The sequence below is a fragment of the Teleopsis dalmanni genome, chromosome 1 (assembly GCF_002237135.1).
Source record: "Teleopsis dalmanni isolate 2A chromosome 1, ASM223713v2, whole genome shotgun sequence".
NCBI classification, from domain to species: Eukaryota; Metazoa; Arthropoda; class Insecta; order Diptera; family Diopsidae; genus Teleopsis; species Teleopsis dalmanni.
In genome coordinates this window covers 166,919,535-166,933,271 of record NC_051846.1, presented here as the reverse complement: position 1 = coordinate 166,933,271, position 13,737 = coordinate 166,919,535, and the positions used below count along the sequence as shown (strand labels likewise).

At 27.7% G+C, this 13,737-nt stretch overlaps 2 protein-coding genes and 1 long non-coding RNA gene across 3 annotated transcripts; 2 read left to right on the top strand and 1 right to left on the bottom strand.

Annotated features, from left to right (window-relative positions):
• Window positions 1-683: 683 nt before the first annotated feature.
• On the bottom strand, window positions 684-921 carry LOC119670038. The gene is made up of 2 exons (XR_005251668.1): window positions 830-921; window positions 684-770 (listed from the first exon to the last, which is right to left on the bottom strand). It is a non-coding gene; the product is annotated as an uncharacterized LOC119670038 (long non-coding RNA).
• Window positions 922-4,651: 3,730 nt separating this feature from the next.
• Window positions 4,652-5,611, top strand: LOC119666669 (cell wall protein DAN4-like). Its single transcript, XM_038075950.1, has 2 exons — window positions 4,652-4,771; window positions 4,842-5,611. The coding sequence occupies exons 1-2, from the start codon at window positions 4,729-4,731 to the stop codon at window positions 5,609-5,611; spliced, it is 813 nt and encodes a 270-aa protein (XP_037931878.1). The 5' UTR covers window positions 4,652-4,728.
• A 6,178-nt stretch (window positions 5,612-11,789) lies between these two features.
• LOC119670026 (transcription initiation factor TFIID subunit 3-like) lies at window positions 11,790-13,022 on the top strand. Its single transcript, XM_038080117.1, has 2 exons — window positions 11,790-11,876; window positions 11,935-13,022. The coding sequence occupies exons 1-2, from the start codon at window positions 11,819-11,821 to the stop codon at window positions 12,918-12,920; spliced, it is 1,044 nt and encodes a 347-aa protein (XP_037936045.1). The 5' UTR covers window positions 11,790-11,818; the 3' UTR covers window positions 12,921-13,022.
• Window positions 13,023-13,737: the final 715 nt, after the last annotated feature.

Genomic DNA, 13,737 nt, shown 5'->3' with positions numbered 1-13,737 from the left:
ATTTTCGCAGTAGCTTAGCAAACACTTAATGCCAGCAATTCTCTTCAGATGCGCAGGCACGTTAGGGTTCAAAATTATGCATACCCACAGATACTCTGGGGATTAATATTTATTTACAGTGAATGAAGTGCTGCAATATTAGAAAAATCAATTTTGACTGTCAACTGTCAATCAAACAATGATTCAATCAAATGCACCATAATGTCACTTCTATCCGTTCTAAGTTTCTATTAGTTTTGAGATACTTTTCTTGTGTGTTAAGGGTGATTTTAAGCTGTTCAAAATACAAAGCAGTACCATTATATATTAACCACAACTTGTGATGTTAAATAAATTTTGGTTAAAAGGTCAATGAGAAAATTGGTTAGAAGTGTAGAAGTGCCATACACTTGTAAGTTTGTGCAACAATCGTATTTTTTTGTGATTAAAAAAAAACATCATGAATTAAATAAAATATTAAACCACTGTAAATTACTTACTTAAAGAATGCATTATAAAATTTATTTAAAATTTTTCTTTTAAAGATATTAGAAATCAAAATATAATTTTGAGAGAGCAAAAAAGTGTAAGTATACAATTGACAAGTAAAATTTAGAAATATTGAAGTCGATTTAAAGATGGTTATAAATATTATTGATTTCCACTTTTAGCATGTCCTTGCAGAAAAGTTCCGAACTATTTCGTTCGAAGCATTGCAATTCCTAGTCCTGTATATGGATAATCTGGTGCTGAAGAATCTGGATAGTATGCATAATATGCACATAAATAGACTAATATACAAAAAAATAATTAATAATTAGACTGTAAAAGAAAGTATTTTGTATAATACCCGAAACAATTAATAGAAGATGTATATACTTATACCACATTTTAGCGTCCTATTCAATTCTTTGCTCAACTTTAACTGATGCAAATCTCTTGGTTTTGCAAGTGTTTATATATTAAATTTTAGATGAAGTAAAAATAGAATGACTCAAGTGTTATGAAACAAATTTAAATTTAAATTCATTCAGTCATAAATTTAATTAAAATTGTTTAGAAACTTACGTTTTTAAATAAATTGCTCTTTCCTATAATTACTTTTTAATAATAACTTATTTACAGATGGTAATAATTTCTTTACCATAACAAAGTAGGTACGAGAAGTGTAAGTAATGCACTCGTAAAGCCGGTTACTGTGGCTTTTAATGATTTAAAAAACAAAAACATCTTAAATGTTTTTATTAATAAATAAAATAAAATAGAATTGTAAACCATTATATATTACTTGCTTAATGAATTTTTATTAAAATTGATTTAAAATTTTTTGTTTAAGGACATTTGAAAATAAAATAAAATTTTAATAGAAATTGTAAATATGCCATTGACAAACAAAATTTAGAAATATTGAAGTTCTTTTAAAGATGGTAACATTGAGAAAATGTTCATGTTTTCCACGTTTAGCAAGTCCTTGCAGAAAAGTTCAGAATTATTAACGTCCAAATCCTGGGACTCCTTGAGTTCCTGGAACTGGTGGAACATTAACTGGAAGTGCCGGAATTGGAAATGGTGGTGCTGGGTTTGTCTCTGGTGGAGTATCTTCTGCATAACATACACACAAATAGACTAAAATACAAAAAAAATTTAATATTTATCCATTAAAAGTATATATATTGTATATTACCTGAAACAATTAGTAGGAGATATAAAAATTTAAACCACATTTTAGCGTTTTATTCAGTAAATTGCTAGGCTCAAACTGATACTAATTCGTTGTTTTTACGTGTTTATATACTAAATTTTAGAACAAGTTAGAATAAAATTGCTTAAGTGTTATTAAACAAACTCAATCTAAATTGTTCAAAATGTCACGTTTTTAAATAAATTACTCTTACCTGTAAATACTAAATAGTAATAGCTTATATAGATTACGTTAGAAGTCAATACATTGTTGTCTAAAAGCTTATCTCTTCTAAAAAAATAAATAAATAAAATAATTTTCAAACAAACACGAGTTGCATCATCTTTATATCCTACTTATTAAAAACAAAATATATTTTTATAAAAAAATACTAAAATAAACTAAGGTATGCTAGGCTAATTTTTGTGATCAATTTTCTTGAAGCATATTATTTTGATTTATCATTTATTTTAAAACTACTCATATGAATAAATCATACGTATGTATGATTTATGTATGTACTAATATCGGATGAACTTAGTAGGAACATTGATGGAAGTTGAAATATCGTTGTGGGATTGTAAACAGAATTTATATAAATTGTCATATGTGATAGAGAGGGGATTGAAGTAATTAATCTTCCATAAAACTGAAGAACTATTACTATTTAGATGTTTTAGATTATTCAGTTTTTCCACAAATTTTTACAATGCCATCGTATAATCAAAGATCTATCAATATATCAATATCAATATTTTTACTATCAATATTGTTAGTATGGCTTTGTATTTCTGTATAATGTGTCTTAGATAAATACAGAATACAAATTTATAATATACAGCTCCCAATAACACATATAACATTAAATAGTTAACTAGTCTACTAGTCAACGGAATTAGTTTTATTTTATTTTTATTTTAGTCTGTAAGTAGTAATGCTGCAAGGTGTTCGAGCATTATAATGTTTTAACATCCGAATAACATCGCTGCTTAAGATCAGTTTTAGTACATAGTAGTTGTGGTACGATACTAGTTTTAAACAGTCGATATAAGTTTAGTGTATTGGTTGCACTGCTAGTAGCAAGCATCTTAACTATTAGACATTTGTAGTACTTAGTATGTGTTTGTCGAACGAGTAAGTTTTAGAGTGTTTGACGATGTTTTATATGAAAAAATGTTAGATAAGTCTAAAAATTTAAACATGTTCATCAAAACAACAGGTTCCGATTGTTTTCAAAATCCTACTCTTAAAAAGACATTCAGAACCTAGTATTTAGATCGTAGGTGAGATTCAAAAATGTTTTAAAAACGTTTCTCTGGAAACTGTGTCGACATAACTGTAAAATATTAAAGGGAATCTAAATAAAATAATTAGATTTATTAAGCAATTTTTGAAAATTCAGAAATTTTTGTTATTGTGTGTTCAAATCTCGTATGTTTCAGCCATGTCTTATATTTTAATTACGAATATTTCCAAATTCAGAAAATTACAAACCATTCTAAGAATTATAAGAACATATTTTCTTTGATATATCCTTTCACACTAGTATCTTTTTTGTCTCACTGAAGCTTATATATCGGTTTTTCTTGGGAAAAAAAATAATCAGTTAAATGATAGTGAGAATTGAAGGAACGCATTATCTTATAACAACTTTTTAAAATATCTCAATCTTTTGTATTTTCCTATACCTGATGGAAGATAACATATCGCTTTCATTTTGCATCGGGTTTAGAGGTTCGATTAAGTTTATTAAAGTTTTTCTTTCTATTATTTGTAAGTTTATTCCTTCCATTTATATAAAATTAGAAGTTAAACTTAATTTTACAAGTTAATTTTAAAATATTAAAAACACATAATACATGCGAGTAACTTTATATATATCTATTTCTTATGACAACTGTACCAGTGGTAAATTAAATTTATTTATGCAAAGAATATTTTCTCTTATTTCGATTTAGATATATTATTTATTTAATTTATTATTACTATTTATTTAGCTTTAATTTAACAAAATGTCAAAATAACAAAATATTGATCACAATCGTATGCCGGTTCTGATAATTCGAGGTATCTTTGCCTAGCAATTAAAATACAATATAATTTCTTATATTATATAGCTTTACTACCATTAATAGAAGTAACTTTAGTGCCAATTGAGTGAGTTATGATACGTTATCATACGAAAGGCACTTTTTGTTCTGGACACATAAGTCATAATAGTTTTATTGATTGTCTTTAAATCATAAAAACCAAAGTACTTTAAGTTAATATTAATTTATTCATAGGGAGTCAAATATTAATATTTAATAATAATAATAATAATAATAATATCATATATTGCTACTAAAACTTCTACTTTTATATTTATATTTCAATTTGTGTGTAAAAATAAAGATGCAATGAAATTTTGCAGTAAGAACACACTGAGTTATATTTAATATTACTATATTTATTTACTAATACAAAAAAAAGCTTAAATTTCTAAATAATATTAATATCATATTTAAAAAAGATTCGTCAAAAATTAATTAAAATAAAATCATCTATGCGCTATAGAAATTACTAGATAAATTCAACAAAAAAAAAAAAACATTAAAACTGCTTACTTTTCTTATGCTATAATTTTTTATTATCTGTACTATAAAGATAAAAAATCTTGGTAAGAAATTCAGTCAAAAATATCCGGAAGTTTTTCAGTTTATTCACGTTTTCTTAATTACCAGCGAACATTTCACATAATTAATAAAGTTATTTGTGATAATTGTCAGCTATAAATTAAGATAATCAGTTTAAAAAATAGATTTATCACAAACGTGACATCAATAGTACAAATGATAACTATCGATGTATACATATAAACTCATAGAACCGAAATACGTGAAATCATATAAGAAACACTGAATGTCTAATAAATATATTTCTCGCTAGCTTTAAATTTGGTTAAATAAGAGCAACAGCATAGCCAAGATCGAAATCAGTTAATTGCGAAGATTTATCATATTAACAAAAAGTTAACAGCTCATCAAAATAGTTGAACGAATTAAATAACAAATAAATTTAATTTGAAAATGTTTACTAAAGGAGTAATTGCCATTTTAATGATATTTTGCGGTGAGTGAAGTTACTAAATAATACATAATACATTTAAATCTTAATTGCTTAATAATCATTTACATTTTAGTATTTTTACGCCTTGAAGCGCAGAATATAACGACAGAGGCGACCAACGTAACAGTAACAACAACAATGCCTAGTGCCAATGTATCTACCAATGCACCAACAACAATAACTCCAATAATAACAACTCAAAGAACACCAACAACAGTGAACTCATCAGTATCGACAACACCTTCCATAAACATAACAACAACAGCTCAGCCTACACCTACTATAATAACGACTGTTAATGCCACCATAATGCCTACAACTCCTGTAATTACTACTACCGTCAAACCAGTCACAACCACATTATTTCCAAATACTACAACATTAGCTTCAAATATTACTACTAGTACATTAGCACCTAATATCACCACTAGCACATCAGCACCTAATGTTACTATTACTACATTAGCACCTAATATCACCACTATTACAGCAGCACCTAATGTCACTATAACAACATTAGCTCCTAATAGCACCATTAGTACAGCATTACCTAATATCACTATAACTACATTGGCTCCTAATAACACCACCAGTACATTAGCACCTAATGTCACCACTACGACATTGAGACCTAATGTCACAACCACCACAACCACGTTAGCTCCTAATATCACCACAACTACAATTGCTGCCAATATTTCTACGACCACTTCTGCGCCCACATCAACAACACCAATAGATAATTCTGTTAATGAAGTAGTAGAACCAAATGGTCCTCTGAATCCATTCCCTGGTATGCCGCCAAGTCCAGGACAATTTTTCAATTTTTTTGTTCATCCTTAAGTTTTTGGTATTTAATAAGTTGCCATAATTCAAGTTTTTTATATTTTTTTAATAAAATTAATAATATTTACATTTAAGTAACATTTTTATTACTTATAAAGTTGTTAAAACAAATTACATTAGAAAAAACTATTACTTGTTGAAGAATGAAGAGTATATAATTACTTCTATTCCATAAAATAGATACCCATGAAAACATGAAAGCGAATAAGCTAAAGTGATGTCACTAGCACTACTTATACTTATAAAGTGTTATAAAGTGTGCTACTTATGTATGTATATATGTAATACTGTATGCTTCTGGAGTGTAACAACTGGAGAACGTGGTATCACATCTGACTAAAGTAATTTCGGTGACTAAAGTAAATTACTGCTTGAATAAATAATTACTGGTTCCTTCCTTATGTGTGCAGACAATAAGCATAGGTGATTTTATAGTAAAGTGGAGTAAAGTAAAATGAGAAGGTGTATATGCTAATGAAGTGTCTCTTTATATTATATGTAATATTTATTATTTAATATTTATATTATTTAAGAAAGTTCATATGTTGGACGGTTAGACTAGAGTTTAGTATTGATCTTCTTCATAATAGTTTTTAATTTATATTTTTTATGTTTTTTAATCTTAATTTATTTTTAAATTAAGAGTTGGTTTAGATCAAATTTATTATATAGCACGGGATTCTTTTGAAAAACAACTAAAAACCCAATAGTGGATTAGCCATTATATTTTAAATTAAACGTTGGTTTTTTTAAATATAACATCTATTGTGGGTAAGGAAAACATCACCCATTTATATATTATGAACATTTTCTGTCTTTATTAAACTCAGATTAACTCAGGCTTCAGATTAAATATTCGGGCTATAATTTTCAGGCACTATAGCAGGTATTTAAATAAAATCTGGATAAGAAGTAATTACTTTTCAATAAAATCAATTTTCATAAGTTGAAAGCCTTGTTAGTATGTCTTGGAACTCAATAACTTTCTGTTATTGGTTTTTATTCAGTAAAAAAAATACACCCTAAATCAAAAAGCGTTGATCAATTCATAAAAAGAGATCCAAAATGTTATGTGTTGACTAGTGTAGTGTTAGTCTTAATAAAGAAATTTATCGTTTTATAATTAATTTTTTAGCTCCCACCACGGATATAAATGGTGAATGTTTTTATTGCAGATTTTTGATTTCCATTGTGTCAGAACGTTACTTAAAAAAGGCATTAAGTAAAAAAATATTTTAAAATGTTGATAATTAACTTTACTTTAGTTTGTTGAGTATCAACGAAGAGAGTCGCTAAACACGTTTACTTACCACATACTCCATTTATGTGTACTCCATTTATTATAAAAAGTGGGACCAAACATAATCCAAAAAAAAGGAAATAGGGGCTCACCAGTGAATATTAACTATATGTCATCGTTCTAAGTGAGAGATAACTATTTGTTATATATATAAGCTTGTATATTGAGTGCTCCCAGTAGAGATTTCTTCTAAAGTTAAGATAAACTAGCACTGAAAAAAATATTAAAGTCTACTATATCATTGTCCTCTCACTCTCTCCAAATAAAAACTAAACACTCTAGAATATTTGTATTTTAATAAATTAGAAGAGTTTCTATTGATTAAAAAAAAACTATAATGTTAGGTATTGAAAGCGAATAGTTTCACATGAAATAATTAAGATGGTTAAAATAAATTTCACAATATCATCTTAACGCCCTAAACCCGTGCAAGTTTTATGTTCGAGACTGTCACTGTAATAATAACAATAATGATGTATTACCTAGAATATTATCTAGAGTAATATCTAGAGTATTATTATTACCAACATATTATTATTTTATTACTAATTAATTCAGTATACAAAAAGTTTACTGATTACTGATTACAAAGGTAGAATAGAATTAAATACACAACATTTATTTGATTTCGAGAAATATGCATTGCGATATGTAATGCCAAAAATCCATATCAATATCAGAAGTGTGAGTAACTGTTAATAATCTGGCACGTGCTTTATAAAAATAGCGAAATTATTAACAACAACAAAATTTATTAAAATAAAATTGTTTACATATTTTATGAAAGAACTGAAAATAAAAATAAAGCAAATCAAAAAAGTATTACTTATTATTTAATTTTTCAACTTGACCCGTGCCAAGTTTTCATAAAAATCATCAACGCAGCAATTTGCTATGATTTTGAATGGCATGTTCGATTTCTAACAAAACTATGTCAAAATTTACAATTAACTACAATAATTTTTGTTAAAGTAACTTAAGGGTGTAAGTATTTTTCATGCCTGTGCAATAAAGATAATAATTCATGACGTCACTTCCTTAATTGTACTATTGTCAGTCCCAGACACTGATAAGATTGATAAGTATGAGTGAGTATGGCATACACTGCCAAATTATTTACATTGTTAAAATTAAAATGTCAGAAATGACAGCAGATGAAAATTTGTCCGAGGGGAGTTAACTGCATTAGAAAATTAATATAGAAGACAGGGCAATACTACTATTTAAATATTTTTTCATGTATGTATATGCATGTATTTTTCATGATTTATATAACGTTTCTATGAATTTGTATAGTTTGATTTACGATGCACTACATAAATTAAAAGTTATGACTTAACATAATGCAGTTTATTTGAAAAAGAAAAATAATATTAGAAAGAGAAGTCAAATTTCTTTTCTTAAGACTAATATTTCTGTCAATTATATTTGCTTAGGACGAATTCCGTAAATTATAACTTCAACTTAATAATTAGGTGCATAGGTCTGTGAATGTTAATAAATTTAACTAAAATTTTCATAGATCTCAATAGTACGTATATATTATACAGAGATATAATATAACACACACATTCTATTCCTTATTGGCACTTATATGAAATATAGTCATTCCAATTTTTTTCCAACTTCACGTTTAGACTCTCTAGCCTTTGATAAGATCTTGCATACAACAAACAAAAATTTGGATATAAATTTGGATATAAACACGGTATACGTAGAGTTAGTATAGAATGTGTAGTATAATAACATCAAAGTTTCATGAACATCAGTCCTTAAGTCCATAAGATTATCACTCCGTATATTTATATAAAATATTAGTAGTTAATATTAAGGTTTAACTAGTGACTAATCGCAAACTAATTATATAGTTAATTCCGCATAGTCATAAAGCGTGACAGTAAAGAATTCTTTTCTATAAACAATTTCAAAATGTGTTTATCAGTAACTATTTTTTAATATCTTATCTGTAATATTAAAACTAACAAAGATGAGTTATAGCATAGTATCCCCCTAAAATTATTGAAAATTTTCTAGTTCAAAGAAAATGCTTATTTTTGAAATAATATATATGTAATTATTATAATATTTTATAAGAACTTTTTGACATCTTAGGGATTTTACGGAATGACTAAACTTCTTGACTATATCTTGTTCGTTTTATTTAATGTAACAATCTTAACTGAATATTTTTTATTATTGGTAAGTGTCTCATTGAATTTTACTATGTGTTGCAGTTGACTGAGATGCAAAATATTCTAATTTTTAAGGAGCTTATTATTATTATTATAAGAAGCTTATGGATCGACCTTGGATCTTTCGCACTCCTAATGTGATCATACGTTACACAGCTACTTGAAACAAAAGTAATCAAGTAGCTATAGTCTTAGAGTCTAGCAGTCCATACGAGTAAATAATTTTCACTAAATATTAATGGATATACCTTTGTTTATAAAGTAGTAATATTTTTTTGCACTTGTTCAAATTTGAGAAACATTATTGGAATGACTGTTATCGACTTAACCTTGAAGAAAATACACCAATTGACAAGTTAAAAAATGTCCTTGGTTCTTGATTGCAGACCTTAAGGTTTGCTTCCATTTTGCTATACTTTTTAAATCAATAAATGTCGAATGAAATTAATGGACTTGCAGACCACGAGTTGATAAGATGAACTATTACTTCACTTCTAACAGAAACTGTAGGTGTCAGTAACCTTAAGTTTCATTAAAAAGGAGCAAGAAGACTTAAGACATCAATGGTAAATTAGTGTTGAGATCTATTTAGATTCAGAAACCTGTGATTTTTATTCCTGACTGTTTAGACTATGTTTGGCCTTAGGAGACCAAGGTTCGGGGTTTTTTAGGTATCTATGAAGAGAGTTAGAAAATCTTCTTTTGTAAGCTTGCCCGATCCCTTATTACAGTAAATTTCTTCATAAACACGTGTTTAATACGAGAGTATTAGTAATGGTCAAGAACGAATAAAGTAACAGAGATTTGTCTAGTTAAAAAACTAGTAATATATGTGAGTTCAGATCTATTTAGACTCGGAAACCTGTCATTTTTATTACTAAATTGAATTACTAAATTGAATTGAATGATTGTTTCAGTTTTTGGAATCGGTCTAGGCCTTTTTGAACAGTTTTTATTATATGTTTATAATTACTGATACAATCTGATAAGCAGACACTTCGCAATAAAGTAAGGCTTTACAAAGGGAATTAGTAAAGCCAACTTATTAATACCCGAAGGCTTGTCAGCTCTTTTGTAACCGTAGATTCATTCATGATCACGTGTCTAGACAAAAGTTTGTTTATAATGTAAATTTCTTTTTTTTTGTCGAATGTGAATCGTCTTATGTGAAAAACAAACTAAAAAGGTTCGAAAAGCAATGAAGAAGCAACAACAAAAATTTGATTAATGTATTGAAATTTGGCTGACCATACAACGCTGTTGCAAGTATTGCCAAGTCCTCATCATGAATGATCTTAGATAATATTCGAATTATACTCCGTTTATAATTTGTTGGACTACAAATGCTAGGCAAGTTAGTTTATTCATAGAAGCTAATTAAGATATCTGGATTTCACATTGCCATAACTGCCTGGCTAATTGGGTATATAACAATGCTAGCATTATACTTAGTTATTAATTGATATTTAAAACTAAACAATGGATTTTATGTTAAATGGTTATACAATAAGTCGAAGTAGTACAAAATATTTAGGTAAACTTTACACAAAACCTTTTATTGCACACAATGAGAATGGCAAGCAAAACCACCTAAAATCATGCTGTAGTTTTCTTATTAAAACTAAACAGGCTTAGGCAGCATATGTTTTACGGCCAACTGGTGTGCAATTAATACGGATGAAGTTTGTTTACCTACAGCAAATGCAGCGATACTATTTCCTTCTTTCAGTGGATAAATACTCCCATTGTGCACATTAAATGGCTTATTTTTCGCACTTTTTGCTCTGCAGTGTAAACAGTCGTCGTATTTAATGTAAAGTATTTGCTAGAATAAATAACGTATGGGAGAGTGCGTTTGTGGGAGTCAATTAAATGCCCTTATTTATGTTAACCCAATTATATACTACCCTCGTTAACTATCATAAAGTGTGGTGAACTAAAATCTTTTTGAATTAAGCCCGAATGGAGTGTTGTGAGGTAAAACTTTCGAAATTCACAAAAATTTATGAACAAATGAAGTGATGACCAAAGGCTAGAAATCCTATAAAAAGTGGGGGAGTATGCGTGGGCTGGACTATTTGCAAATAGTTGAGCACCGTCAATAAAGTGCTAAATGAGTTTCAAAAGTAAACAGTTGCAATTTCCGCCGAAAAGTTTTTAACTACACGTTTATGTGTAAGCTCGTATATATTTTCATTAGTGCATTTTCCACACCCTGCGGTTGCCTTAAGGGTAGAAATGCATTAAAATTGTAGTTTGTTTGAATTGTACGAAAATTAAATAACTGCCAAATGCAGTACACGAGCCTCAGACCTGCCACAGGAAATAGCGCATAAAAGGACTCTAATATGGCTGCACTGAAGCGGCGATAAAACAAAAGAATTATAAACGAAACCATGAAAATTTTTTTGGTTGAAACTTTGGATATTCACAGTTAATTTATAAAATATAAATTAAAATATCTTTTTTTCTTAAGTGCAAATATTTTATCTGCAATTAAGAATGCCTTCAAATTGATTGTTGCACTCATTGGAAACCACGTACAAAGCTTGCAGTTTTATCAATGCATTAATGTGTTTACTAAGAATTTATCTGTACTCGTCTGTTTTCATCTTTTTTACAAAATTAATTTTAATTAAAAATAAACCTAAATACAAAATGTATAAATGAGTGTACTTTGTAAACAGAATTTAATTTTTTGCGGTTGCAAACATGTACGCACGCACAAAATATTTACAAGGATTGCTGCTATTCTTTCTGATATGCTTAAGTAATTAAAATTAATTAAAATAACATTAAATTAATTTAATTTTATACTTTAATTTTAGTATTTCAACAGTCACAAGCATTTTTCCTTAAGGACAATATATTTAGCAAATTATTAAAGAACGACGATGAAAGTGAAGCAACTGATCAACCAACGAATGATGAAGATGAAGATCATTTTGTGGTTAAATTGCCAAAATTAAATAAAAAATTTTTTAAACCCTTTAAAAATATCTTCGGTGACTTAGATGACAAGCTTGAGAAAGAAAAGAAAGCATTCGATGAAAAACTATTGAAGGATAAGGAAGATTTCGATAAGAAAATATTTGATTTCTTTGCCGATAAAGAAAAGTCGAAAAAAATAATGGATAAATATGGCATCAAGGAAACTCAGTATAAAGACAAACAAGAGGAAGTCGTAGATAAATACGGAAAGGACAAGCCGGCTGATAAATCTGAAGAGGAGGAAACTGTCGATAAATATGTTAAAAACAAAGTTATAGATAAATATGAAAAAGAAGAGACTGTGGATAAATACGAAAATGAAGATGATGTGGATAAATATGAAAACGAAGAGCCTGTAGTTAAATATGAAAAAAAGAAAACTGTAGATAAATATAAAAAGGAGAGAACTGTGGATAAATATAGAGAAAGAGAACCAATAGATAAATACAATAGAGCAGAAACAATGAACAAATATGAAAAGAAGAAAACTATAAACAAATATGGACAGAAACAACCCCGAAATAGATATGTAAAAGAAAAAACTGGGAATAAATATGACAAGCAGGGAACTGTGAACAGATATGCAGATGAGGATGAAGAAGCTTATGATAAAACTGAAGAAATGGGAGAACAAATTGCAGTACCTTACAAACAGTATAGGAATGAAAACGATGATACCGCATATGTTTCAAGTTATAAATCACAAAATAAATATAAACAGAAACAGTATTTGCCATATAATGAAGATGAAGATGAAGAAGAAGAAGAAGAACCATGTGATGCAAGTTACGAAAATGAACAGCTTAGATACTATACGAAATAAAATTGTTATTGATTAAAAAGAACTGATTGGAAATTGTATACTCGAAAACATATATAAACATATTTAAAATATATTAACATTTAAGTACTAATAAATTTTTATGTAAGGAATAAAATAATAAAATCTCAATTGACTAAAAAAATCTATTAATTTAATTTGAACTTTAACAAAAATATCGTTCAATTCGGATTTTGGCGGTGAAGTACTACCAACTTATTTAAGAGAAAACTGCAGCCAATTATTTTATTTCAAGATGCTTTAATTTCACTAATTCTTTAATTCTTGTAAAAATATTTGAAGTTTTGTATATAAAGACAATTTCACTAATTTTCTTTAAAAATTTGCATATAAATTGAATTTTCCTACAAACTCCAATTTTCGATATAATTTTTTTCTTTCTATTCTCCGTTTTGTTTATATTTGGTTATAACGTATTCCCAGTGCCTAGAAATAGTCTGTACATACTTTTGTGCTGCGGTGATGTGATATACTCAACAATGTTCTAAAAAAACAAAAAAAAAAGAAAAGGAAAACGAATATCTGTCATCATCGATGTCAAAGAGATGACATATTGTACACTGATTTGCATAGAATATAGATACTTTCATTTTTGTACAAATTCCACAGCAATGATATCAATTCTCAAGAGAAAAAGGCAGATGATTAAAGTGCAAATCTATGCCAACAGATTGATTTAATTTCTTAATTAAAATGTAACTAAAGGAGATGAGAAAAATCAAAAATAAATTTTTGTTAAACAAAATGGTATTCACATTTTCCATTAGAAATAATTAAAAATATATATGCATTAAAAAAA

Excerpts from the sequence above, each read along its gene's own strand:
- LOC119666669 (XM_038075950.1), top strand. The coding sequence starts at position 4,729 with ATGTTTACTAAAGGAGTAATTGCCATTTTAATGATATTTTGCG. Across the intron at positions 4,772-4,841 it reads CATTTTAATGATATTTTGCG|TATTTTTACGCCTTGAAGCG; the intron begins GTGAGTGAAGTT and ends TTTACATTTTAG.
- LOC119670026 (XM_038080117.1), top strand. The coding sequence starts at position 11,819 with ATGTACGCACGCACAAAATATTTACAAGGATTGCTGCTATTCTTTCTG. Across the intron at positions 11,877-11,934 it reads ATTCTTTCTGATATGCTTAA|TATTTCAACAGTCACAAGCA; the intron begins GTAATTAAAATT and ends CTTTAATTTTAG.